This window comes from Aspergillus alliaceus, assembly GCF_009176365.1.
Source record: "Aspergillus alliaceus strain CBS 536.65 unplaced genomic scaffold BDW43scaffold_18, whole genome shotgun sequence".
NCBI lineage: Eukaryota > Fungi > Ascomycota > Eurotiomycetes > Eurotiales > Aspergillaceae > Aspergillus > Aspergillus alliaceus.
In genome coordinates this window covers 174,159-198,803 of record NW_022474701.1, presented here as the reverse complement: position 1 = coordinate 198,803, position 24,645 = coordinate 174,159, and the positions used below count along the sequence as shown (strand labels likewise).

The following is a 24,645-nucleotide window of genomic DNA, read 5'->3' as shown; positions in this document are numbered from 1 at the left end:
ATCAAGAATCACGAGTTGCTGTGCTGTGGAGTACATGCATGCCACTCTATCAGTCGTCGAATAGCATATTTATGATAATACAACCATCAACCTCCAATTTTGGCTCTAAGAGACCCTACTACTATCTCGTAGCAACATGATGGCTAGCCTACAAACAGCGAAGAAAGACCTTCGCCGAAAGATGCGGGATATTGTACAAAGGATCCCTGCGGATTCCATCGTCAACCAATGTCAGGGACCTTATCGTTTTGGTGAGAGGTAGTGCTGACACTTCATAGCTAGAGTTGCCACGACAAGGCTACTCTCTCTCACTGAGTACCAAAATGCCAAAAGGATCGGAGTCTATTTATCAATGCCATCGGGAGAGCTATCAACTACTGCCATTGTGCAAGACGCTTTGATGAACGGCAAGGAGGTCTTCATACCCTATATCCATAATGTGGAGACACCATCAACACAGGAGAAGACGTCTATCATGGACATGTTGGCATTGGAATCCATGGAAGAATTCAACAGTCTCACACCCGACAAATGGGGGATCCCATCTCTTGCGAAAACCCAAGTTGGAAAAAAGACCAACTGTTTCGGCGGAACCGGAGTCTCTCCTTCAGCAACTAATAAAGCGACAGAGGGAGGGATCGGGCTAGATTTGATTGTTATGCCGGGCATGGCCTTCGACCGTGAATTTAGAAGACTGGGTCATGGTAAAGGATATTATGATCATTTTTTGACTAGGTACCCCAAAGAGATTGAGAGTAAGACAACGACGCCAAAAATGCCTTTACTTGGTAAGGGAGCCCTCCCAACACATAAGAAACCACAAATTTTTATTCTTGCCTAACATTCGCCCAGTTGCCCTCTCTCTCAAGGAGCAAACTCTCCCCGCGACCGAACAAATACCTGTTGCGAATCATGACTGGCCAGTAGATGTCCTCATCGTTGGCGACAATCGGTGCTTCGTCCGTCACCACTAATTTATAGCCCAAAAGAACAACTCCCTCTCGTGTCAGAACTCCGTGTATTTGATTGATGTGCAAGAGTGTCTTCCAGCGGCAACCCGTAAATAAACATGATTAAAGAGAGATAAATATCGTCGTAGCCTGGCAAAGTAATTTTCTTGTTTTTCTTCCGTATGCTTCCTGCATCCTTCTATGATCACTGTACGGCTTGGATGAGCGAGACGTTATCGCCCTTCAGCAGGATTTGACCTAGTAGATATCCGATCAGCACTTCCGACCGTTAAAGAACAAGTACAAGGTACTGTCCCCATACCTAGAGGCCTCCGTTTCTCTTCTTCGGTTTTTGTAGCCAATCTGACCTCTACCGCATCGTCGACTACGAGATTCATGAACTCATCGAATCCCTAACCCAGTTAGCTGAATAGCTCGTGATGATATTTCTTCTTCTCCGGATTGAACCAAATACCCTAATCTTTCCCTCTATCCGGAAGGCCAATTGCTCGTAAAGCCAGATAGAAACGGTAGAGCGTTGTTGAAGAAGTTTGAAAATGAAATGAATTGGCGCAAGCAAGGTCTTGCGGCCACCACCGCCTCCACGACCAGTCATGATGATACACGATGAGTGAAAGAGGGGTCGAAATCAAAAAGGGGAAGCGACCGATGAGCCGGATTGAAGCAAAAATTAGACAAGTGTCGTGGTCCTTTGCGCGTACGTTGAAGGTTGGGTGTGGGCGGAGAAGATGAGGAAAGAGAGAGAGGGAGCTTAACTTTGGGTGGATTCAAACCGCTTCGGGACTTTGTTGCGGCTCACTCAACTTTTCCCTTTAGGCTCAGGCGTCACCACATCCCACTTCTACTGCTAATCGCTAGTACTCACCCCCCGATTTACCATATCCGACACTTTTGGATGGTTTTTGGTACCTGAATCTTGCGTTGCCTACATTCTTTAGGGGTTCTTTAATGAGTATTCATGACCGTACTCCATAGGTGTTGAGCCTCCGGCCTGGCTAACCCCTCATCTCCGTTTCTTCTTCGCTTTTAACTTAACATCCCACTCCAATCGACGATGGCCAGCAAGGAGGGAACCGCAGGACAGGCCTTTGGCCCTGTGCTAGCTGCGGTCGCTACAATGCAGGGAAATGTCTCCAGAACAGAGAAGGCGCATGCTCATGAGTTTCTCGAGAAATTCCAGAAATCTGTTCGCAATCCCCCCCCCCCCCCCGCCCCTCACCCCTTCTGTAGTCGAGTCCACCTTAGCCAAACATGTTTTCACTGACAGTCTTGGAATAACTCTCTAGGTTGAGGCTTGGACAATTACCCATGAACTACTACAGTCCCCCGATGTTCCTGTCGAAGCCAAGTTGTTTGCGGCGACTACGCTGAAGGGAAAGGTGAAGCCATCCATCTGGCCGATGGAAAAAAATTTACTCGGATGCTGATTATAATAGATCATGTTCGATCTGGACCAGCTCCCCGCAGAATCTGTACATGCTTTGAGAGACTCGGTGATGAATCTCCTCGTGGCCTTTGCATCAGGCCCTCGCCCGATTCAAACACAACTATGCGTGTGTTTGGCAAGTCTCGCCATTCAGATGACCGGGTGGAAAGACGTCCTCGCTACTGTTGGCTCAGCACTAGGAAGTAATGCCGGCGATTGTGTGTTGGAGTTTCTCAAAATCCTCCCAGAAGAAGTTACAGAGGGTCGCAAAATCAATCTGAGTGTATGTTTCGGCAGACAACATCCTATTTTACCACGCAATGGGCGACGGCTTTGCTTCATACAACCAAAAGTTCAGACTCTAATACATTAGCATTACTAGGAAGACGACCTTATCATCAGGACGAAAGAGCTCTTGGAAGATAACGCAGAGCAAGTGATGCACCTCTTGATTCAGTATGCTCAGTCCTCGCGTACGTACACGTTCCTTGATGCCCTCCGCAATTAACCTCACTAAACACTCTAGCAACTTTAGCAACCGCATCTACCAATCCCCGTCTCTTGGACTGCATCACATCATGGATGCGCGAGATTCCTGCTTCGAAGATTGTCGACTCACCCTTGTTGGATGTCATTGTGAAGGCACTTGACGATGACGTATCATTTGAAGCCGCAGTGGAGAGTCTTTGCACTCTGTACAGAGATACTCGGGAGGTGGACGATTCGCTTCCCATCATACAAACCTTATACCCGCGCCTAATGTCCCTCCGCCCAAAGATTGCCGAGGCTGCTGAGGCTGAGGATACGGATGCATTTAGGGGCATTACCAGGCTTTTTGCGGAGGCCGGTGAAGCTTGGGTTGTATTAATCGCACGCTTGCCATCCGATTTCCGTGGTCTTGTAGAGGCTGTCCTAGAATGCTGCGCACGAGACTGGGAACGAGACGCTGTTTCGCTTACTTTCGTCTTTTGGTACGAATTGAAACAGTATGTCGCCCTAGAACGGTATAACGATGCGCGTGTAAGCTTTGCCGATGTCTTCTCCAAGTTGGTGGACGTCATGGTGAAGCACCTCGAATACCCTCGCCCGGAAGAAGGTGAAACTGATTTGTTTGGTGGGGACCGGGAACAAGAAGAGAAGTTCCGTCACTACCGACACTCGATGGGAGATGTCCTCAAAGATTGCTGTGCAGTGATTGGAGTCACGGGATGCCTAACGAAGGCTTATCAGTTAATTCAGCAGTGGATCTCCAACTATGCTTCGCAAGCTAGCGACGAGCATGTTCCGAACTGGCAGGAACTTGAGGCACCCCTGTTTAGCTTGAGAGCTATGGGCCGCATGGTTGACCCTGAAGAGAGTCAGGTTCTTCCGCAGGTAATCCCTCTGATAGTGCAAATACCAAACCAAGAGAAGGTTCGATTCCAGGCCATCATGGCCCTCGCCCGGTATACGGAATGGACGGCGCAGCATCCGGAAACCCTTGAGGCGCAGCTGAACTATGTTATCTCTGGATTCCAACACAGCTCCCCGGAAGTTGTTCAGGCTTCAGCTCTGGCATTCAAATTCCTTGGCACTGACTGTCAAAAACTACTGGGCGGCCATATTGCTCAGCTTCATTCGTTCTATGAGTCTGTCCTTGATAAGTTGAAGCCGGCAAGTCAGGAAGAAGTGACCGAAGGTGTGGCAGCTGTGGTTGCGGTGCAGCCACTTGATAAGATCTATGAAACGATGAAAATGTTCTGCAACCCCATCATGGCCCGAATCATGAACCTGGCAAACAACGCGAAGGACGAGCTAGGCCAGCGGGCTGTCGCTGGTACGTTCCCACGGTCATTGAAAGAATATCCATGCTAACTCTATTATTATAGATCATCTCCAGTTGATTACGATATTCGTATATGTAGTGAATCCGTATGTTTCGCCGCGTGACGAAAACCCTGCAGTCAAGTATTGCGGCGAAATCCTGCCAATCATGACGACTATAGTAATGAATTTTACTACATCTACTCCCATTCTGGAGCGAGTGTGCCGTTGCTGGAGGAACATGGTTATTTCCTACCGAACAGCCATGACTCCATTACTACCTACGCTAGCAGAAAGCCTTGCAAGTGGATTCCAAGCGTCACGAGAAGGATGCTTCTTGTGGGCCACTGATGCAGTCGTGCGGGAATTTGCTGAAGGTGCCGAATTTGTCGACCCAGGCACAAGTCACGCCGTCTTCCAATTTTACGAGCAACAGGCAATCGCCTTCTTGCGTATCCTGAATGACTTGCCCCCGGAGAACTTGCCTGATGGTAGGTGCCAAACGTGACCACTTTTGTCCCCTCTTTTTCTTATTTTAAATTGCGCTAATCCTAATAATACAAAATAGTGATCGAAGATTTCTATCGCCTCTCTTCAGACGCTGTTCGGTATTACCCCAAGGAGTGCATCACATCATCCCTCTCTGTGCCGATCTTCTCTGCAGCCTTGAGCGCCCTTACTCTGCAGCAGATCGATCCGCTCATGGCCACATTACATTATTACCATGACCTTTTCAGCTTCGCTTTTGAAAAGCCTGCAGTCTCCAATTTCACCACCTCGAATGGGGATCCGTACATGAATCCCCCGGAAATTCGCGAGGCGGTTAAGCAGCTGATTGCATCTCAAGGACAAGTTCTTTCGCAACGAATCCTAACAGGAATGTTATTCTCGTTCCCCGCTGAATGTTTCCCAGATGCGTCCGGTGTCATGATGTCGCTGTTTGACCTGATGCCACAGGAAGCCGGCGCTTGGCTCCAATCCACACTCCAGATGTTGCCAGCGGGCACGATGAAGGCAGGTGAGGCCGAGCGGCTGCTGAAGGGGATATCTGACCGGGTACAATCGGGTGAAATCCGTAAAATTCGCAGTCTTCTACAAGGTGATACTTACCTATCCCCGCTTTTCGATCCTTTCCTTCTTTAGCTTGTCTCGATTTGCCATTAGCTAACAACTGTAGACTTTACGGCATCCTACCGGCGGCGAAACGTGGCACCTCGAGAAGGATTGGGCCGGTTGGAGGCCACCCGGTTCCGGTTTAGCGGATAAACTCTTTAACAAGTCAGAATCAACTTAACTGAGGAGTTCGAGACTGAGCGATGTCCATCATCCACCTAGGATTGACCCGTGGGGCGGCTTGGGGCTGTATGCCCTCCCATCCATGCAATTTAGCGCATCTTGTGGGATCAGCAAGCAATACAGTACACGAAGCGTTGAGAGCCAGTCCCCCCGACCCTCGACTTTAGAAACACAAAAATTACAACCCATAGATTACTCCCAGTACCTGTATAGGTTTACATGTTCATTTTCAGGTGGCCCCTTTCGCTTGGCACAGGATGGATGATTTCGCGGGCCACTCACTGGGTCTGGAACAGCGATATAGTCACAAAGCCCCTTGTAATACATCAAGTACAATAGTCAATATCTAGAAATGGAAATGGTACGGAGTAGACACGGATGGGGAAGACAACCTTACAGTAACGAGAGGCTCCGGTATTGGGTCTCAACAAGAGAACCAGATAGTAGTATACGCTATTTTCACTCTGGAACGCAGCCAGCTAGGTAGAGGCCCCACTGACCTTACGCTCAAGCCTGAGACTACCAAATGGAATACATTGACAGATATGACCGGCCGCGGTCACCAATTAGGTTGTCTCGAATACCTTGCTGACCAGATCAGGCAAATATACATCTCGAATGATTGGTGAGTTGTCTATAGCCTCTTTCATATTGTGATAAACATGACTTTTCCTCTTTAAGTAATCAATGGTTTCTTCCATGATTTTTTCCCCTTCTCACTAGATGCAGCGGGTAGGCTCGTTTCTGGCAGAGTCACGTACATGGCATATGCTGCCTTGGATCAAACTCGCGGATCATAGTGACGTGCAGTCTCGCGGCAAAACATGGTGACGCACACTCTCCTACCTTATATTTATAGACTTGATGCTAAAGTTAAAAATCAAGACATTCAATCCTGACTATTCGAGGATGTGAATCTCCAAGCTTCAGCTTTTACAATAGCCGAAAACTCCTCTGCGTGAACCCCCCTAAGGCAGGCATGAGAGCTATCTCCGAAAGTATGTGCATATCTTGTATGTATGATCTCAATAAATTCCGGTTGTCTCATCTCCATTCGATGGATGTGCCGGTTCTGGTCGAAGCAGGTATGCTGGTGTCCAGGTACCCAGTCGGGTCATCCATCAGGTCTATCATATTCTATCGCCCGAGTTCGGGGCGGGTACCCGCTAAAACTGATATTGTAATCTAATTGTACGAATCCTGGTTGGAGGGTAAGTAGGACTTCGCGATGTGGCTCGTGAACTAGTACTGGGGGCGATGTTGGAGAGTGGTTTAGCATGGGTGGTCTCATGATGCGCGGGTGTTCGCATTGGATTACCGGGGAATGGATTAGCTTAGAACTTTTTGATAAATGGATGTCTGAAGGAGGCTGCTCAATGGCTGTGCCGGTGGGCAGATTTGCCTTTTTGCGATCTGTTGTAGTTGCTTTTTTTCACCCTTTCCCCGTATGAACTGATTGACTCCGAGTAAATGCCTCGTAGAACGTGGTGTTGGGCTATAGGATCTTTGACAGGTGATGTTGACACAGAGAAGCAAGGGACACACATGACTATTTTCCGTAGTTTGCCTACTATTGTCTGCAGGAACCTTGAAGCATGGAACGCGTAATATTCTTCTATCGCGTACCGATGCGCTGGGAGGGACTACGGAGACTTCTCGTCAGTACTAATATTATCCACAAAATAGGATCTGTCCGACCAATAAATATAAGGTACATATACATTTCGGATCCTAATCTGTCTGTACCACGGAGACATGTCATTGATCTCCTTATCAGATCCTCAGTGGTCCCAGTGCGAGTGGTTCATGCGTGATCATCAGGTACCAATAAACGATCATCCTCAATTAAGAACACCTCGAGTGCTTCAGATATTTTTCGGGTCCTTAGTTCTTAATTAGTTTTATGCTCCCGGGATACCCGTGAAAAAGAGAGTTTGAGACTAGGTGACATTGCTAGGTTGCCTTCTTTTTCGGAATCGAGGTTGCGAGGCTGAGGAGAAAAAGCAATATAGGCTCCCAACAGGCCGCGTTGATCTACTCCGCGGACCTCAACACACAGCGGAAGTAGTCAGCGTTCACTTCCACGGCTCTGGTGGCTGTCCTCTGCACATGACGGAAGTTAAGCGTGTAGATCTATCCCGGTATTGTTTTTAGCTACGATTACACACACTGAACATCATCTCGGAATGCAGATCAACCCCGCTGTATAGGCAATCAACAGGCCCATAATGGGAATTCAGAAGCAATTTTCTCCTGTTTTACTTCTCGAGGAGCGCCACTCCTATGCTAGTGAGCCGGTTTGACCAGAGTAATTAACGAATAATTCTTATTATTAGCCCACAAGCGAAAGGATGGAACGGGAAAGATGGTCCCATCCATGCTCACTTGACCACGAATATCCGCATTAACCGCGTCGATTTTTACTCCCAAGAGAAAAGAGGGCCCTTAGTCGCCAGCTGCATGGGGCCCGAAACAGATCTGAGAGGGTTACGACCAGTATTCCATGTCTCCACTGGAGATGTCAGTCAATGTTAAATTCAAGGGCTATCAGCCACACGTCCCCAAACCCTATCATTCCAGCCCCTCCTATCTATCAAATTAAATAGGAGTTACATAGTAGTATATACTAACCTCTATTATTTACATTCTAACTAGGATGCATGATATCCGTTTAAAGTAGGGTATCGTACGTCATGTAGGTGGAAATAATCGCCTTTGACTGGTTGGCTTAGGGTTCTAGTTGCATTCGGCAATGCTTCGGTGCAGTTCTCGTTACATCCGTTAATTAATTCCTCATCATAAATCGATCTCAATCTCATGAAGATCGTCCCTTCTTCCCTGCACGATCTCCCCTCTACCCGCTTCAATTAGTAGACAAAACAAGGCACCAAGAAGAAATGATTGGCATTCCAGTTGCTTTTTCTTTGGTACTTCATTTTCACGAAAAAACCGGGATAGTCGCGAAACGAGAACTATAAAAACAAAAAAAATAAAATAAAATAAAATAAAGGCCATTCGATATAGAGCCTAAAGTAAAGAAAAGAAAAGTGGAGATAGGGGGAGTTTGGCAATGAATGTGAGTTGCTGAGATGCATGACATCGGTACTCACTAGATAGAAGAACATGTACAGTAGATGCCCCCACCTTAAGAGTCAGCACAAACTAGTGATTATCGTTATACGAGATTCAATTTTATATTTTCTAAAAGAGAAGGGAATAAATATATCCAAAATCTTATTTTCTCCGTGATGGCATTGAATCCTTCAGTCGCTTGGTCCTCTATATGAACTCGTCTTACCGCGCCGTGCTGTTGGGGAACTAGCTAGACTTGTCTGTATAAATACGACTGGGACTTTTAAGACTAACTAGTATATATTTCATTCGCCTTCCCCTCTTTTGCGAACTCTGTCGTGCTCTCTCCGCCTTTGACTTCCCCAATTAATCATTCCATACCGGTCTCAGCGATCGTACCACCGCTTCTTACATCTCTCCTTTTACTCTACTTTTCATCTCTTCTACGTTTTCGAATTTTGTACCGTTGGACTTCCATTCTGGACTATCGGTCGGAAAGGTTTTTCTTCTTTCTCGGCGACAATTCTTTTCTGTCTCGGGAACGCTTCGGCTTTCCGTCCACACGTTTTTCCCCACGGGGTTTTTACTCGTCTTGTCTTTGTGCATCCGCCATCCTTCACATCTGACGTGCGAACAAGACATCCCACCTCTTGGCCTATTCCGTGTCCATGGCCTACTTCCTCGATTTACTAGCATCTCTCTGAATCCTCACTGTGGCTTTCTTCCACCCCGGACTCGGCCCGTCTTCGCCCGGTCTGATGCCCCGGCGTACTCGGTAACTCTTTCGTTCTCCGCAGGCTAGAAACTTGTGCGCGTTGGGCGACCGTGAAATTCGACAAGCAAGGACAACCGCCAATCTCTAATACTTCTCGGTTTCATCCGACTGAAGATGACCTTGGCGGTTGGCACCGTGAGTGGTCTAGACCAAGGACCGAAAGGCATCCGCAGAGAACGAGAAGCGGAGATGATGGATGACAACGAGACTATCACCGTCAACGGCGCTTCGAAAAAAAGAAAGAGGGTTCGAAAGATCAACACAGACCGGAAATTCGAATGTACGTTTGAAGGTTGTGGGAAGAGCTATTCGCGTGCGGAGCATTTATACCGGCATCAGCTGAACCGTAAGTGAAACCCCACACCGCAAAGGGTCTCGGATGATGAACTGATCGGTAATTATTGTCCTTGGCCCAGATACCCCCAAGCAAATATATCGATGTGACTTTCCTGATTGCTACCGATCCTTCGTCCGACAAGATCTCTGTATCCGACACCGAGAACGTCACACCACCCAAGGCTCTCAGCTCCAAAAACGCGATCATTTTGCGCAAGCGGCTACCAGCAAACCTCAGACCTCCCATCATGTGCCTCACGTCAACCAAACGACTGTCGTCTCTCCACCGACCGCTTCTAACGGAGCCGTGCAACCTATCCCAATATCTCCTTCATCGTCTTCATCTCCCTCCGTCGGGCTAAACTCGGTCTTTAGCTACCAACATCATGTCCTACCATCGCAAAACGAAAACACTTTCCCCCGATCCAATAGCTTAAGCACTCACGGAAAGAGCTCTCCTCCAGAACCGACGAGTTATAGTCCCCCAGATCTACATAAATCGGCTTTTGGGTCATTAAGTAACCCTCATTCGACACATGCTCCTGTTAGTGAGATTGGTCATGAGACACAGTCGCATCATTCCTTGTCCGAATCCAATCCAACGCCCAGTAGACAGCGCCAAAGTACTGATGGAACGTACTCTTCACTACCAACAGAGGTCAACCGATCGTCCCTGGCTGATACTGTACCATTCACCACCCAGGCTGGTCTGCAGATGCCTGTAAATGGTTATCCAGGCCTTTCTATAGCTCCTGCAGCGACTTCTACGCCAGCAGCTCTTGACCAAGCTGCCAACCTGGGCTCACTTAATGCTATGTCGGGAATGATAGCTCCGGGCTCGACAGTCGGGGACCCTGGATTTGATTCCCTAGCCAATTGTGTGTACCCAATCTTCGGCAGCGAATCATATAATAGGTCTCCTTTTGCAATGGCGGAAGATTTCACAGCGTGGCTTTTCAATGAGCCTGTCCCCGGCTCGTCGTCCATGAGCTATCCTGCCGCGACCGGGATGGTGCCGAACTACATGGACCCCGCACAGCTGCAAAATCAATTGTTGCTAGGTGATCCCGCCTATGGGACGCTTCTGAGCGGTGTTATTCCACCTCACCACCCTATGAGCGTTACCAGCATCCTGGATCCTGGTTCACCCCGCGCCATCATGTCGGAGGAGAAGCGGCAGGAGTTACTTCACCTCATGGCGACTCGCTTCAATGAGGCGGCCTACTCAGCGGTAGCAAAGCGCAAAGATGCTTTGATGGATGGTGACATGGATGATGACAATCATGTTCTGAGCTTGCGCATGATGCAGACGTACGTCGGGTCGTACTGGTACCATTTTCACTCACAGCTACCGATTCTACATCGGCCCACCTTTTCCGCCGATCAGGCACCCAATTTGCTTCTGCTAATTGTTATCGCCATCGGCGCATCCACATTAGACAAGATTCATGGTCCAGAATTGACCGAGTCGGCTTCCGAGTTGGCTGACTTTATTGTGTGGCACCTCCGGTGGGAGCTCTTCATGGACACTGATTTCCGGCCCCCCGCCAAGCTCTGGGTGTTCCAGGCCTTATTGCTGCTCGAGGTTTACGAGAAGATGTATTCTACTCGGGCACTACATGAGCGGGCACACATCCACCATGACACCACCCTGACCCTGATGCGTCGCGGCAGCTCTTTGATTGGGCGTTCCGCATTTGACTCCCCCGCGAGCTTAAGAGACGACCGGCAGGACCGGTCGGTATCATGTTCCACGTCGACACCCGACTTCGTTGCGGATGAATCCTGGACGCACTGGATCAAAGCGGAGGCAACCCGGCGAGTGGCGTTTGCCGCTTTCGTTTTGGACTCCACCCATGCCACCATGTTCGGCCACTCGGCCAAGATGGTCGCGCACGAGCTTCGCCTGCCCTTGCCCTGTGACGAGGCCCTGTGGTCAGCAACTAGTGCTGCTGAAGTGGCGCGTGTACAGGCTAGTCTCCATGCCAACGGAGTGAAGCCGGTTATGTTTTTGGATGGCCTCAAACGGACCCTCAATGGTCAGCGAGTTCGGACCAATGCTTTCGGAAGGACCATTCTCATGGCTGGTTTGCTCAGCGTCAGCTGGCATATGAACCAGCGAGATCTTCAGGTCAGTTCTTTGGGGGTCCCTCAGGCGCTAGGGGGTCGGGATAAATGGCGTGCTGCGCTTCTGCGAGCCTTTGACAACTGGCGACGAGATTTCGACGAGGCCTTGGGGCAGGCCGGGACACCGCCACCTTTCCCCGGATATCGGGTTCAACATCCTCTCGATGACGACAATGTCTTCGAATCCCGCGACGTGCTCCATGGCCTAGCTCATATGGCGTCGCATGTCGACATCGTTGACTGTCAAATCCTTGGCGGGGCCACCCGCCTCATGGGACGGGCCATCACCGCCAGAGACTACAATGCGGCGCGTGAGAAGATGACGGAGCGGTGGGCCACCAAGGCGTCTGCACGGGATGCCACTTTCTACGCGCTGAAGTTTCTCTCCGAGTGCCTGCTGAGCGGCGAGTCGGAGGAAGGGCAACTCTACTCGGGGCGTGACGACTATCTGCTCAATCGACCCTGGGTGATTTACGTTGCGGCATTGGTGGTCTGGTGCTACGGATATGCTCTGGAGGGGCCGATTCGTTCTCCGCCAGCGCTCACCACAGTGGCGGACCAACGCCGGGACATGCAGGAGTATCTCCGGCGGGTAGGGGGCGCACGCTCGCCCAACGACCTGGAAGGGATGAAAGGCCGCAATCAGTGCCTGGGGCTGTTGATAATTCTGCGGGATGGATTTATCAACACACGATGGGAGTTGTTGGCAGAAGCGGCCAACCTGCTAACCAGTTGTATTGAGAAATTGAAAGGTCGATAAGTATTCATTATTTAGGGTCTTTCTTATATACATGTTTATCCTTTGTTTTCTGCGTATATACAGATCCAAGGAGGGGGCTCTATTTCTGCTTTAAGGGCTGGTCGGTATTTATATCCTTCTTGTTTTGTTCTTATGTACATATATTTTGTGGTCTTTTATGTGTTATGATCATGCGGTGATACCAATGGGATAGCGTTGTCTTCTGCAGGCCAAGGGTCCAGAAAAAAGTTTTACACGTTTTTACATGTTGGAATAGACTCTCTCGTTCCAGAGATAATGAACCGAACAAAGATGTGGGCCGTGTGGGCCAAGTCGATATATTAAAGTGATCCAAGGAAACGAATACTCCAAGGAAGGTAGACTCTATTTATGCAGATTGCAAATATGCATCCGCTCTCAACTGTTCAGGTACGCTATGTGGCATCAATCGCCGTACGACCTGTTTGTAAGTCATGTGGTTAGGGTAAGGGGTTGTGGACTGATAGCATTGCATGGTGAGACTAAAGAGAATTAAGTTAAAGCAGCTGGTATGCTTTGACAGGTGAGGTGAAGGTGAAATGCCGACAAAGAAGACGGAAGTGTGGTTATATATACTAGTAGTACTTCCAATGTCATGATGCAGGGAAGGGGGGAACTACCTCTCAACGATCTCCTTAATGCTACTATCAGAGAGAAGGGAAGGGGTGCCCAGATAGTACCTATGCAGTGTCAGTGCAGTGCAAATGCAATGCAAAGTACTTTACGGATACTGAACCAGTGACGTCCCGATGGGGGATGGAGGGATTCCCAATAAGGCAACGGTTACCACAACAACGGACACTCCACTTTCTCCTTTTCTCCATCCCGCCTTTACCATGACTACCAACATTCCATTCCATGGTAAACTAAACCTCTATCTCTTTTCCTCTAATTGACGTGCTGGTTAACTGTCAATACTCCATTGCATCCATCCCTGTCTTCATCCCCCCTCGCAGGAATCTACAGAACCACATACCATTTGCGGAATCATTATCGCATCCAAACCCTCCTAGCAAGACGAAAAGATGGTACGTGGCCCCGTCTGATTGTTTGTTGCTCAGCAATCCCTTTATATGGTGGCGAGAGAAACATGGCCAGCGAGGTGGAGGATCTGGATCTTGGAGGAAGTGGTTGTTTACTTCCTACTGGATTTGGGGGCATTCGGTTCCAATGAATCGATTGGATTGAATTGCCGCCCCTCAACCTCATGCGCATTCCCTGGTTCGCCCTATTCCGCCATTCCATCAATTCCCTCGTTATTTTCCCTAAATCACCCCATACTCGTTTCCTCCCCCTCCCCCACATCCTTCTTTGATCCCGTCGCTTTCCTTTGTTGAAGATCGCATTTGCCATTCAGAATGGCCGGCTCACATAATATCGACGATGATCAGGCCTCTACCAACTACAAGGAAGCGTTCTCTCTCTTCGACAAGCGCGGCACCGGCAAGGTCACCCTGGAGTCACTCGGTGATCTCTTGCGCGCATGCGGCCAGAATCCTACCCTCGCTGAAATTGCCGATCTAGAGAAGAGCCTCGGCGGAGATTGTACGTCTATCTTTCTTCTATCCCGACCATATTCACCATGAACTATAATCTAACAAATTACTTTCGCATAGTCGACTTCGACTCCTTCCTGAAGGTTCTCAACCGACCGGGTGGTTTCCGTGATCCCGGCGAAGCCGAAGAATACTGCCGTGGATTCCAGGTGTTCGATAAGGATATGACCGGGTTTATTGGGGTCGGTCAGCTTCGATACAGTACGTATTGCAATGTTGGAATGTGGCAACAGGCGAAGACGATGCTAACCGGGGATAGTTCTGACGAACTTGGGCGAGAAGATGTCGGATGAGGAAGTTGATGAGCTGCTCAAGGCTGTTGACACTAGCTCAGGCGAGATTAATTATACCGGTATGAGACGAAACCCCAGGGTGGAGTAGTCGGAACTTGGACTAATTCGTTAACTTCCTAGACCTCGTCCGCACGATTCTGGCCAACTGATGATTGATACACGATACCCTATGTTCTATGATATTACGAGAATCGCTCGAGGGGACGGAGTTGGGCTCAGTTTCAGTTCGTTTGTATTGTATATCGGGTTCACATGATATGGATAGCACAACAGCAATGATATAGCATAAACATTTACATAGTCCACACCGACATTTTCCACATACCAGTAACTCCAGCCTCGATATAACTGGAGTCCGATCAGGTTATTTACCAACAAGGCATTCTCACGTTGTATACACTAATCGAATTCCCATGCCCGTGCAACTATACCTTATAGTATATAGAGATCTCAATGTATACAATGACTAATTTACTACCTTCTCCATAGACGAACAAGCTAAGAAGAGTTAAGCATCTGTTGAAGCGTAAAACAAACCCCAGAGATAAGATCAAGCCCCTCTACCCCTCCATCTTGTGGACATAGTTACCCAACCTGCCGGTAATCTGATGCCCATCTTGGTCGCGCTCTTCTATATTAGAGTATTTTAAGACGGCAGACACGTCATTAGACACTTAGTGGAGACTGGAGGTAAGGATGATGTGTTGGTATATTCCATAGACTACACCGTCATTCTAAATATGGAGAAACGAGTAAGGGAAATAATGCAACAGAAGTATATATATTTGGTCTCCGAGGTAACACCTACCCCCTCAGTCTTAAAACTTATACTCTCTGCCCTCTGCCCTCGGACCACGGAGCCACCAGCCACTGGCCTGGGAAGAACCACCTCCTGCAAGGGCCTAGAAGTGCAGTATATTGATGCCTTAAACCCTGCAACCTGTGCCTCCCAGGCAATAATTCTTCAAACTTTGTCCTCGACAACCACCCCTGCAAGGACCTAAAGTGCAGTGTCATGATCCTTGTACCTTGCACCTTGTGTCTAAAGGCAACAATTATTCCACAGAAAATCAGTCTTGCCTGCTTATCAGCAGAGTTGTAGGAGAATGGAGACCTGATAAGGGCTGTTCTGCCTTCCCGGGGTCTAGATTCTTCCTAGAGAACAAGGTCGATTGAAACAGTCATGAGGAGCATATCCAAATTTGGGACGAGCAAGCCCTTAAGCTGGGGTATTACTCGGAAACTTACGGAACCGGAGATACCACTAGAGAGGACAGAGCAACAGGTCAAAAAGAGATGACAGACTTATTAGAGCACATGCAGCGAGCTGCGAGGCATCTATACCGTCGGTCAAAGATTCTCCTAGCACAGGCCAACAGATTCTCGACCATATCCAGAAGAATTAAAGTCGACACAACTGAATCAGCCAACATACCGAAAGCTGTACCCAGAAAGCCACCATGGCTCCCCCAACCAGCAACTAGGTCATCTCACTAAGAAAAACCAAGAGGCCTTCGCTAAGGGGTACATTGGTCTGCTTGCCACATTGGCGCAAATTACTGAACATCTTTGGGGCCGAAAACTGCCCGGAAAGGATCGAGTGCAACATTAAGTCTGAGCTTGCTGTGTAAGTAGCATTCTGGTTCATGAGAGCCCGACTTGGCGGACAGAAACAGTTTAATGGGAGTCGGTACTTGCCGATGGCCCCAAATACGGGACGGTGAGCCCTGTGCAATGAAGACACAGCAATGCCTGTCTAGGGTATCTGCTTTCGTCGGCATTGAGACTAAGTCTGTAGCCACCATTGCCATACTAGTATATACGAGACCCCAGGGACAAGGTCAATCAGTCTAGTCTATAGTGGCTTGGGCTGGGCATCTACTTAGCTGCATAAGCAAGCTCACAGGGGATCTGATGATCTGGAAGGAAGCAGTCAGTCTTTCATTCCCATAATCTCCTTGTAAATGGGACAGGCAACAATGCATACCCCTTGAGTAAGCCACATCTCAGAACATCTAAGATACCACCCCGCTTCACACCAACCCAACATGTCGTCTGAGGCTAACCAACATGTAGGCCCTTCTCCTTATCGGAGCCGCATCTCTCGTCTCAGCTCACCGTAAACCCTCACAACCGGCAGGCCAGGGACCAAACTACTTGGGGGGAGCTTACACGGATTGTGCTTTGTACCATAGCGGCCTCTGCACCCCTGACGTGCCGTAACCAGCCACCTGGCACTTGCTACACGGATTGCCAGATAAAAGCCCAGAAGAACTGTGATCTTTGGCGCGCGTCCCTGAGAATCTGCGCAGAGTGTCGCGCGCTCTGGACGCGGAACGGATATAGCGACAAGATTGCTTGGGAGGTGTGTTCGAAGAAGGGCTGTAAGTTTCTTATCCTTCCCTGTTCCGAGTTGGAGTTGAGTTTGGCTACTAACCTGGTTCAGCTTATTATCACCATTGCACACGTGAGAAGTAGATTGAGTCAAACAAAAAGTGACGAAATGCAGTTGAATATGTTCAGATATACTGTACCTCGCATCAAACATTCAGATATCCCATATAAAACCAGTAACAGTAATATCAACCAAGCCCAGCTTCGTACAGCGTTTATATAACACCCCCCTCCAAAGAAAAAACTCCGTTAGCATAATATACATACATACAAGCAAACAAACAACCACACCTCCTTCAACAAAATAATCTAAACCTCAGCACTCCACGTCCTCCACTCAGCATCACCCCCCTTCAACACATCCTCATCCCCCATCCGCTCAGTCTCAACCAAAGCCCCCGGAAGCAAATAAACGACCTTCTCCCCCCTCTCCCTATCTCCATCCCCATCCCTATCCTCCTCATCAGTCTCAGGAAAATGCACCCTCCCCAAAAAATACCCAACAACAACCCGACACCGTCCACAGCGCAGAAAAACCCTCTTCTCGAACCCGTCCTCCCGCCTAACAAGCGTCGCCTTGCGATCCGGAACCGTCGTCGAAAGAAGAATAGTGTAATGTTTTTGCAGCTTAGTTGTGGATGTAGCTCCCGAGCCCGTTACGGGACCAGCCTCGGTCTCATCGTCTGATTCATCGTTGTGGTGAGAGGCGGTCGTTGCGGGCAGGGGGAGGATGATGGCGTTGTCTTTGGCAGGGTCTTTGCGGCGGGGGAGGGAAGGAATGTCGCGAGTTGAGGCTAGGAGGAGGTGGTTGCAGAAGCGGCAGTGATGGGTTCGGACTGGGAGGCGGGGTTTGGGGGTTTGATGTTGTTGTTCATGCTCTTGTTCTTGTTCTTTTTGGATTTGCGATTGGGGGTCTGGTTGAGGGGTTGACATTTTGTTATTGTTTGCGGGTTGCTTTAGACGTTGGTGATTTTGAGGTTTGGTTGGTTGTGTTTTTTGGTTATTTGGTGAGTTGAGGTGAATTGGTTGGTTATGCTGGTGGTTTGGATGTTGGAGTTGAAGCTGGAGAAGAGCTTTTGGTTGGCCTTATCGATAAGATTGATTTGATCTGCGCTATCTCGATAGGGTTTGCTCCGATATTTAGGTACCTCAGACATGGTTCATTCTATAAAGATTTCCAGCGCATGTTTTCTGTGTCATTCCAGACGAATTATATTCACTCAATCATTTATATATCTGTAGATATTTATAGGTAGAAATTATCCCGTTAAGCCAGTCCCATATCCTTGTAGAATGCATCCGTCTTAGGCTCGCGGCCTAAGAACTCCGTCAAGGTCGTCATCTCATCCTGGCTGCCTCCCTTCTCCAGAACCTGGTAGCGGTAGCGTCGGCCGGCGGTTGGGTTCATCGGGTCTTCCTTGAAGACAGTGTAGAACATATCGGTGGAGTAAACTTGGGAACTATTTCATTGTTAGTAAAAAAAAAAAAACGTTTAGAACACTGGAAGGAACCAAAGGAAGCGCACCTCAAGTATCCATAGTAACCGGCGTCATAACCACCGATCAAGTGTCCGAAAGTCGCCTCACCGTGTCCCCATTCATCGCCCAGGCCCAAGCTCTCCGGTCCGTCCATTTGGGTGATCTGCTTGCGCAACTGGTTGTAGGTGGCTGAGATCGGCAGCTTCTTGATGTCCTCGTGACTCTTGGGCTCATGTACCGTCATGTCGAAGATGCCGAAGTGCAGCTGGCGCAGGTTGAACAGAGCATCGTTGACATGCTTCGTCCGGATCAGGTTCTCAATCACCTCATCTGGGATCTGCTCGGCCGGCTGGGGCTTGTCACCGGCCTGTTCCTTCCACGCCGCGAGGTACTCAGGTGATAGTGACGCGTAGTGCTTGCTGAGGGACTTGAGTTGTGACGGAGTCCAGCACCAGTTCTCCAACATCTGACTGGGCGCCTCGACGAAGTCACGCACGGTATTGGTTCCGTGAAATCGCGAGTAAATGGTCTTGGACACGAGGTCATGAATACCGTGGCCCAACTCATGGAACAGTGTGACGACCTCGTCGTGCTTGAGCAGACTAGGCTTCTTCGGTGTCGGCTTGGTGAAGTTGCACACCAGGGCGGTGGCTGGATACCGACGCTTACCGTCCTTGTCGATAAACCCGGGCTGCAGGTTGAAGTTGGCGGCGTGACCATATTTACCGCTCCGAGGGAAGAGGTCCAGGTAAAGATAGCCGACGAACCCGCTACCCTCACCCTGGTCGTTCCAGACACTGAAGATCTGCACATCCTCATGCCAGACAATGTCACTTCCCTTGCCGGAGGGAGCGACCTTAGCCCGGTCATCGCCGGTGATCTCCACGAACTCCAGACCGAACAGCTCCTCGAATATCTTCAGCATGCCCTCAATAGTGGTCTGGAGAGGGAAATACTCGGCAATGAGCTGCTGGTCGAGGGAGTAGTCCTTCTCCAGCATCAAACGATCGTAGAACCGGTGATCCCATAGGTAGTATTTACCATCGAAAGTCTCGCCACGAGCCTCAAGATCGTTCTTCTTGAAATCCAGTAGGCTCTTGATCTCCTTTTGGCCACCGGCCGTCAGACGACTCCGCAGATCTCCCAAGAAGGTGTTGACCGTGTTCGGGGTCTTTGCCATCTTGTCCTCAATGCGGAACGCCGCATGGTTGGGGTATCCTAGGAGGCGGGCAGCCTCATCGCGCAAGATAATAGCCTCGCGGAACAGGGGTGCATTCTGGTTACATTTGTTCTCGTTTTGAATCATCACCTCCTTGCGGGTCTCGGGGTTCTTGGCATACTTCATTGTAGGGAAGAGATCCGGATACTTGAAGGTCAGCCAGAGCTTGCCCTCGTTCTCTCCCTCACCCTTCTTCAAACCAGATAGCACATCCTCTGGCACACCGTCCAGTTGTTCGGGGGTGAACCAGATACCCTCATTTTCCTCATTCAAGTTCTTCTGAAACTCAATGCTGATCTGACTCAGACGCTTCTTGATTTCCTTGAAGCGGTCCCTCTTAGGTCCCGCAGGAAGACCCAGTCCGTTGCGAATGTAACTCTTGTGCTCCTTCTCCAAGAGGCGGCGGGACTCGGGGTCGAGGGTTTCGTTCTTGTTCAGCACGGCATCGACGAGCTTGAAAACATCCTCGCGCATGACTGTCTCAATGAAGAATTCGTCCAGCTCTGCCTCTGCCTTGGACGAAGCATCGCGTAACTCCTGTTCGGTCGATACCGCCTGGTAAAAGCTGAGGATGTGAGCTTCCAGCGCCATGTTGTTCTCGTCATGGACCAGCGGCTTCAAGACCGAGTCGAATGTAGCCGTCTCAGGCTTGGTATTGGCGACGACGTCATCTTGGGCCTTGCGCGATGTCTCGATGAGGCGCTTAGCATCATCAACGATCGACTGAGCGGTTGCTGTGAAGACAGGTGGGGCCTGAGGCGGGCGGCGGTAGTGTTCCGGAGCCATGCTGGCGGTGGTGAGGGATTTACGAAGGTTCGTTAATGCTGTATTGGAAACTGTAGTTGTAGTCAGTCGTGAGCCACGGAAATGGCCCAAAACTGAGGAGAGTCTGAAAGTGGGGGACGAGAGGCGGAGCGGAGGAGCCACGATGACCAGAAGAACGCCCAAGAACAGGACGAGGGCGTGGATATAAACGGAGCGAGCGGCGGAAGACGGAATGGTGGGAGGGGTAAAAACTAGTAAGGCGGGGTAGAAGAAGAATTAAGTCCAGCAGAAGAAGAATACGTGGCTTTGCAGTGGTGATGCAGAGATGATGGTGACTGGCAGTTCATGCTTGTATTTACTTGAAGTCCAAGTTCGCGCTAACGGGAACCAAAGGGTGGAGCTCAGGTCTGATGACTTACCACTCCCACCGCAAAACTCAACCTCGACTTTTGTTTACCTTTTACCCCGGAGGATCTTTTGATCTACAAAATGAATACAGGCCATCATAGGGAAAAATCATAGACTACTGTTCCCTACAGTAGGTTCTCGGTTCCAGGTATACGGTATGTGCACACATCAAAGATCGGTGGATATCATCTGTTTTCATTGAACGTGCAAAAATGTTCTGACTGTTTCGCTTTTTTATTAAGGATGCGAAAATCCTTGAGTCGTTCAAGTCCCCCGTTGTCTTAAAAGTTGATAAACCGAGACCCAACTCCAATACCCCATACAATTAAGTATCGTATAATCAACGCCTGCGGTGCTAAATGGAAACATAACCCGTGGAGGAAAAAAAAAAAAAAAAAAAAAGGATGCAATATCAAACCAACAATCATACATCACAGGATAATGAATAAATAGCGACTTCATGCTGCATCAGCAGTGGGGATGGGCTCGGGAATCTTCGTAACCTGCTCACCAGCGCGGATGACCCGCTGACCGGCGCCGTCACGGACGTATTCGCTGCCCTCCTTCTGAGCGCGCTTCCAGATCTCGACTTCACAACCACCACGAATCACACCAACTCGCATGGTTGACAGTAAGTTGTGCGCAGCGTTGGAGTGGTAGTAGACACCGCCGTTGAACATAGCGGTGGCATCCTTGCCAATACCAGAGTTGATCATGGCCTTGCCGCCGGGGTGGTCCTTGATGAAATCAGTCACATCGTGAACAACACCGGCGATAGCCACCAATCCGCGGCCGTTCTTGGCCTGCTCAACGTAGTCATCCCATTCCATAACGGGCAGCTGGTCGAGAGGGACACCCCAGTCCAACTTGGCACGCTTCTGGTCGAGCTTCTTCTGGAGCTGCTGAACACGGCCCTTCTCGATCTCGTTGGCGCGGAACTGCTTGAGGTCATAGGCCAAACCGAGCTGCTTCCAGATCCAGATGCTCCACTTGGTTGGGTCATACTGGTGCCATTCAATAGCGTTCCGGTAGTCAGAGGGGAATTCGTGGTGGAAGTTGTGATAGCCTTCGCCCAGAGTGACGAGGGCAGTAATGACATGGTCACGAGGAGAGTTGCGGTCATCGAAAGGCTGATCACCGAGCCAGTGAGCCAAGGAGTTGACACAGAAGGTAGCCTGCTGGACGAAGAAGATACGGAGAATTCCCGCATAAACAAAGCCACCCCACCAGTCACCCCAGCCCAGACCAGCCACGAGCATAGGAACAAACAAGCCCATGGTGAAAACGACCTTAAGGTAGTTGCGGTGTTGCCACACCACGACAGGGTCTTCGTTCAGGTCGGAGATATCGGTACGGCCGATACGCTTGGGGTTCTGCTTCATGACCATCCAGCCAAGGTGGGAGTAGAGCAAGCCCTTGCGGACCGAGTAGGGATCCTTGTCGGTATCGGTATAACGGTGGTGAGCGCGGTGGTCACGAGCCCACCAACGGATAGAACCTTCCACGGCACCACCGCCAACAGCCGCAAGCCAGATGCGGAGAGGAAGACGAGCGGAATAAGAACAGTGAGCCCACAGACGATGGTATCCTGTGTCAACCGATGGTTAGCCTACTGGATCCGGTACGATTATCTCTGCAGAATGGGGCGGAACCTACCTGCTGTGATTCCTAGACCGGTGAAGAAGTAATAGAGGACCGCCCAGATAGCAGTCTTGAGTTGCAAGGGCACCCAGAAAGCCTGAACGCATCCATACACAGGAATACCGATGATGAGGAACACATTCAACCAGTTAACATGCTTATACCAGTTATTCCGTGTCATGGCGGTGTCGGCAATGTGAACCTTCTTGGTGTCACCAGCACGAGGCCGGGAGGCGTCTGCCGTCTTCGCAGACATGATGTCGGGTGCGTTTCGTCTTTCTTCTCCTAGAGCACTCCGATATGCCCGAACCAAAATAGGAGGGGAGAGGGTCGACAACAGGGGAGAGGGATTAAGGTTGCGACGTGGAGAGGAGACGAGGACCGGACTATTTAAACGGAGGCGAGAGACCAGAAAAAGAGATGGAAATCAAAAAGGGTGGGGAAGCTCCGACAGGAGGCGAAGGAAGAATGAGTGAAAAAAAAAAGAGACTCGCGGAGCTATTCACTTTACACGCCCCAGGGGGTCCCACCGGTGGATGACGGTTGGGGCAAACAGAAGAATAGCCAAAATGGATGTGAGGATGAGTGCTCAAATGGAAAAAAGAAGGGAGAGAAGAGTCCTGACCTGCGCACTTTTATGATGGTCCGCTCAGTCAACTGATCATAAGATTCCGAGGTTCAGGACAGGCACTCAGGCGGTTCAACAAAGTAAGTCCGACGAGCAGCATACAGAGAAAGGCACGTAAGGGCAACGACAATATCCAACTGCCCTCCCAGTAAGCTTGTTGGGCCGCCTCTGATTCGATGGCGAACGTCTGCTGTTTCTGGTTAGGCCAGCCGCCCGCGGCCAATCATGACCGATTCGCCATCTGTTGAATCCCCAACATTTTTCACTTTTCTGCAGGCGGTATGGATTCAGCCATGTCTGATTGGTCCAAGCTTCCACAGATCAATGGCTGCATTCTCCGCATGGAAGAGTCCCCGAACTCCGATTACAATATCGGAACACTAGTTCCTATTCTTTATCTTGACAGGGTGGCAACCGGATCGAAATCAAGTTGCGAAGATTTTCAAGTCCTACGCAAGCTGGGGTATGGCTACAGCAGTTACCCTTGATCTAGTATGGCTGAAAACATAGGAGGAGCCTCCGTCTCAAGTCACTGACTGAGCTGGAGCACATACCCAAAGTATATGTTGATGCAGCCCTATGGAGGTGTTCCTGCTCCTTGCCACTCAGCAGTGGCAACCACTCCGTAAACTGTGGACTGTAGAGGAAAACCTTGATTCGTTTTCGAAACTTTCCATGCGCTTACGCGATTCGGAACAGCCATGGCAGGCACTATACGTCTAGGATGCGGGGTTTTGTCGGGAGAAATGAACCAATATCAATTGCTGACTGTCAGTCATTTCTATCATCATCTGTTCTAGCTTCGGTTTGACAATCTCTAAGCAGCTATCTCACAATTACACTCATAGACTAAATACTCTATAGAGATCCTTAAAGTATTCCTAGACCCCATGAAACTAGATAGAACCGCCTAGTCATCTCGTAGGGCTTACACTACTGTGTTGTGGCTGACTGCATGAGATGGCTCTCGACATACGCTGACTAGAGATCGCCGCCAAGATCGAGCTTCACACACATGCGGATTACAAAATGATCTAGACATTAGCAGACATGTTCCCTCAATCAGAATAGAATTGATGACAACAGAGTTGATACACGTAAACGCATACCCCACAAAAATATGGGGACAGGTCACAGCACTAATGGCCGTTATTTCAAGTATCTGAGAGTAGTAAGGCTTGAACATACTGTGGCTGGACCAGTTTCATCAGCCACTTTTCACGGACAACCCTTTTAGTCACACATCACAGTCAAATATTTGATAAACATGAAATCATTTGCGACTAATTCCCCACTTGGCCCAAACTAGCTGAATGGTCCCAATATGGTCAAAAAATGGCCCTTAATCGCCTACTTTGGCGACACAAAAACCCTGCTAAGTCATCTCTCACCCAAGAGCTGATGATCAAGGGATACTGTCTACTATGTCCTGACTGGCATCTCGATCGCGAATAGTTCGGCTGCTTGCTATCAGCTTGCCCCAGATTCTAGAGGATTTCGGCGGTGCCCGCAATGGTCACTGATAAGCAGACTGACATCTTTCTCTTATCGCGGCTCCACTTTGAAGCTACGGATAAGCATGGGCCAAAAATGGTTCGTGTGAGTCAAGGCTGCTGTCAAGAGTCAAGATATCAAGTTACTGAGCTATGAATTGGGACTTCTTGCTTACGTCTGTGCTT

At 49.4% G+C, this 24,645-nt stretch overlaps 9 protein-coding genes across 9 annotated transcripts; 4 read left to right on the top strand and 5 right to left on the bottom strand.

Moving 5' to 3' along the window:
• Positions 1–136: 136 nt before the first annotated feature.
• On the top strand, positions 137–974 carry BDW43DRAFT_299804 (5-formyltetrahydrofolate cyclo-ligase; the record flags this gene model as incomplete). Its single annotated transcript, XM_032044783.1, has 3 exons — positions 137–230; positions 279–788; positions 853–974. The coding sequence occupies 3 exons, from the start codon at positions 137–139 to the stop codon at positions 972–974; spliced, it is 726 nt and encodes a 241-aa protein (XP_031900970.1).
• Positions 708–1,700, bottom strand: BDW43DRAFT_274358 (small nuclear ribonucleoprotein E). Its single transcript, XM_032041719.1, has 4 exons — positions 1,426–1,700; positions 1,273–1,363; positions 849–1,208; positions 708–784 (listed from the first exon to the last, which is right to left on the bottom strand). Exons 1-3 carry the CDS (start codon positions 1,564–1,566, stop codon positions 1,156–1,158), a joined length of 285 nt encoding a protein of 94 aa, XP_031900969.1. The 5' UTR covers positions 1,567–1,700; the 3' UTR covers positions 708–784; positions 849–1,155.
• Positions 1,701–1,792: 92 nt separating this feature from the next.
• BDW43DRAFT_274355 (nuclear import receptor MTR10) lies at positions 1,793–5,811 on the top strand. The gene is made up of 8 exons (XM_032041718.1): positions 1,793–2,157; positions 2,258–2,350; positions 2,408–2,680; positions 2,780–2,870; positions 2,933–4,213; positions 4,266–4,691; positions 4,769–5,299; positions 5,378–5,811. Exons 1-8 carry the CDS (start codon positions 2,026–2,028, stop codon positions 5,464–5,466), a joined length of 2,916 nt encoding a protein of 971 aa, XP_031900968.1. The 5' UTR covers positions 1,793–2,025; the 3' UTR covers positions 5,467–5,811.
• Positions 5,812–6,211: 400 nt separating this feature from the next.
• BDW43DRAFT_274349 (uncharacterized protein) lies at positions 6,212–6,564 on the bottom strand. The gene has a single exon (XM_032041717.1). The coding sequence runs from the start codon at positions 6,548–6,550 to the stop codon at positions 6,386–6,388; it is 165 nt and encodes a 54-aa protein (XP_031900967.1). The 5' UTR covers positions 6,551–6,564; the 3' UTR covers positions 6,212–6,385.
• Positions 6,565–8,782: 2,218 nt separating this feature from the next.
• Positions 8,783–12,874, top strand: BDW43DRAFT_274346 (putative C2H2 finger domain protein). The gene is made up of 2 exons (XM_032041716.1): positions 8,783–9,689; positions 9,760–12,874. Exons 1-2 carry the CDS (start codon positions 9,458–9,460, stop codon positions 12,564–12,566), a joined length of 3,039 nt encoding a protein of 1,012 aa, XP_031900966.1. The 5' UTR covers positions 8,783–9,457; the 3' UTR covers positions 12,567–12,874.
• A 545-nt stretch (positions 12,875–13,419) lies between these two features.
• On the top strand, positions 13,420–14,733 carry BDW43DRAFT_274342 (putative cytokinesis EF-hand protein Cdc4). Its single transcript, XM_032041715.1, has 4 exons — positions 13,420–14,129; positions 14,201–14,341; positions 14,400–14,492; positions 14,554–14,733. Exons 1-4 carry the CDS (start codon positions 13,943–13,945, stop codon positions 14,580–14,582), a joined length of 450 nt encoding a protein of 149 aa, XP_031900965.1. The 5' UTR covers positions 13,420–13,942; the 3' UTR covers positions 14,583–14,733.
• A 2,200-nt stretch (positions 14,734–16,933) lies between these two features.
• Positions 16,934–17,912, bottom strand: BDW43DRAFT_63357 (uncharacterized protein). The gene has a single exon (XM_032050325.1). The coding sequence runs from the start codon at positions 17,758–17,760 to the stop codon at positions 17,137–17,139; it is 624 nt and encodes a 207-aa protein (XP_031900964.1). The 5' UTR covers positions 17,761–17,912; the 3' UTR covers positions 16,934–17,136.
• A 182-nt stretch (positions 17,913–18,094) lies between these two features.
• BDW43DRAFT_310484 (M3 family metallopeptidase) lies at positions 18,095–20,310 on the bottom strand (the record flags this gene model as incomplete). The annotated part of the gene is made up of 2 exons (XM_032046949.1): positions 18,095–18,287; positions 18,353–20,310. The coding sequence occupies 2 exons, from the start codon at positions 20,308–20,310 to the stop codon at positions 18,095–18,097; spliced, it is 2,151 nt and encodes a 716-aa protein (XP_031900963.1).
• An 845-nt stretch (positions 20,311–21,155) lies between these two features.
• BDW43DRAFT_299798 (stearoyl-CoA 9-desaturase sdeA) lies at positions 21,156–22,594 on the bottom strand (the record flags this gene model as incomplete). The annotated part of the gene is made up of 2 exons (XM_032044782.1): positions 21,156–22,285; positions 22,354–22,594. 2 exons carry the CDS (start codon positions 22,592–22,594, stop codon positions 21,156–21,158), a joined length of 1,371 nt encoding a protein of 456 aa, XP_031900962.1.
• Positions 22,595–24,645: the final 2,051 nt, after the last annotated feature.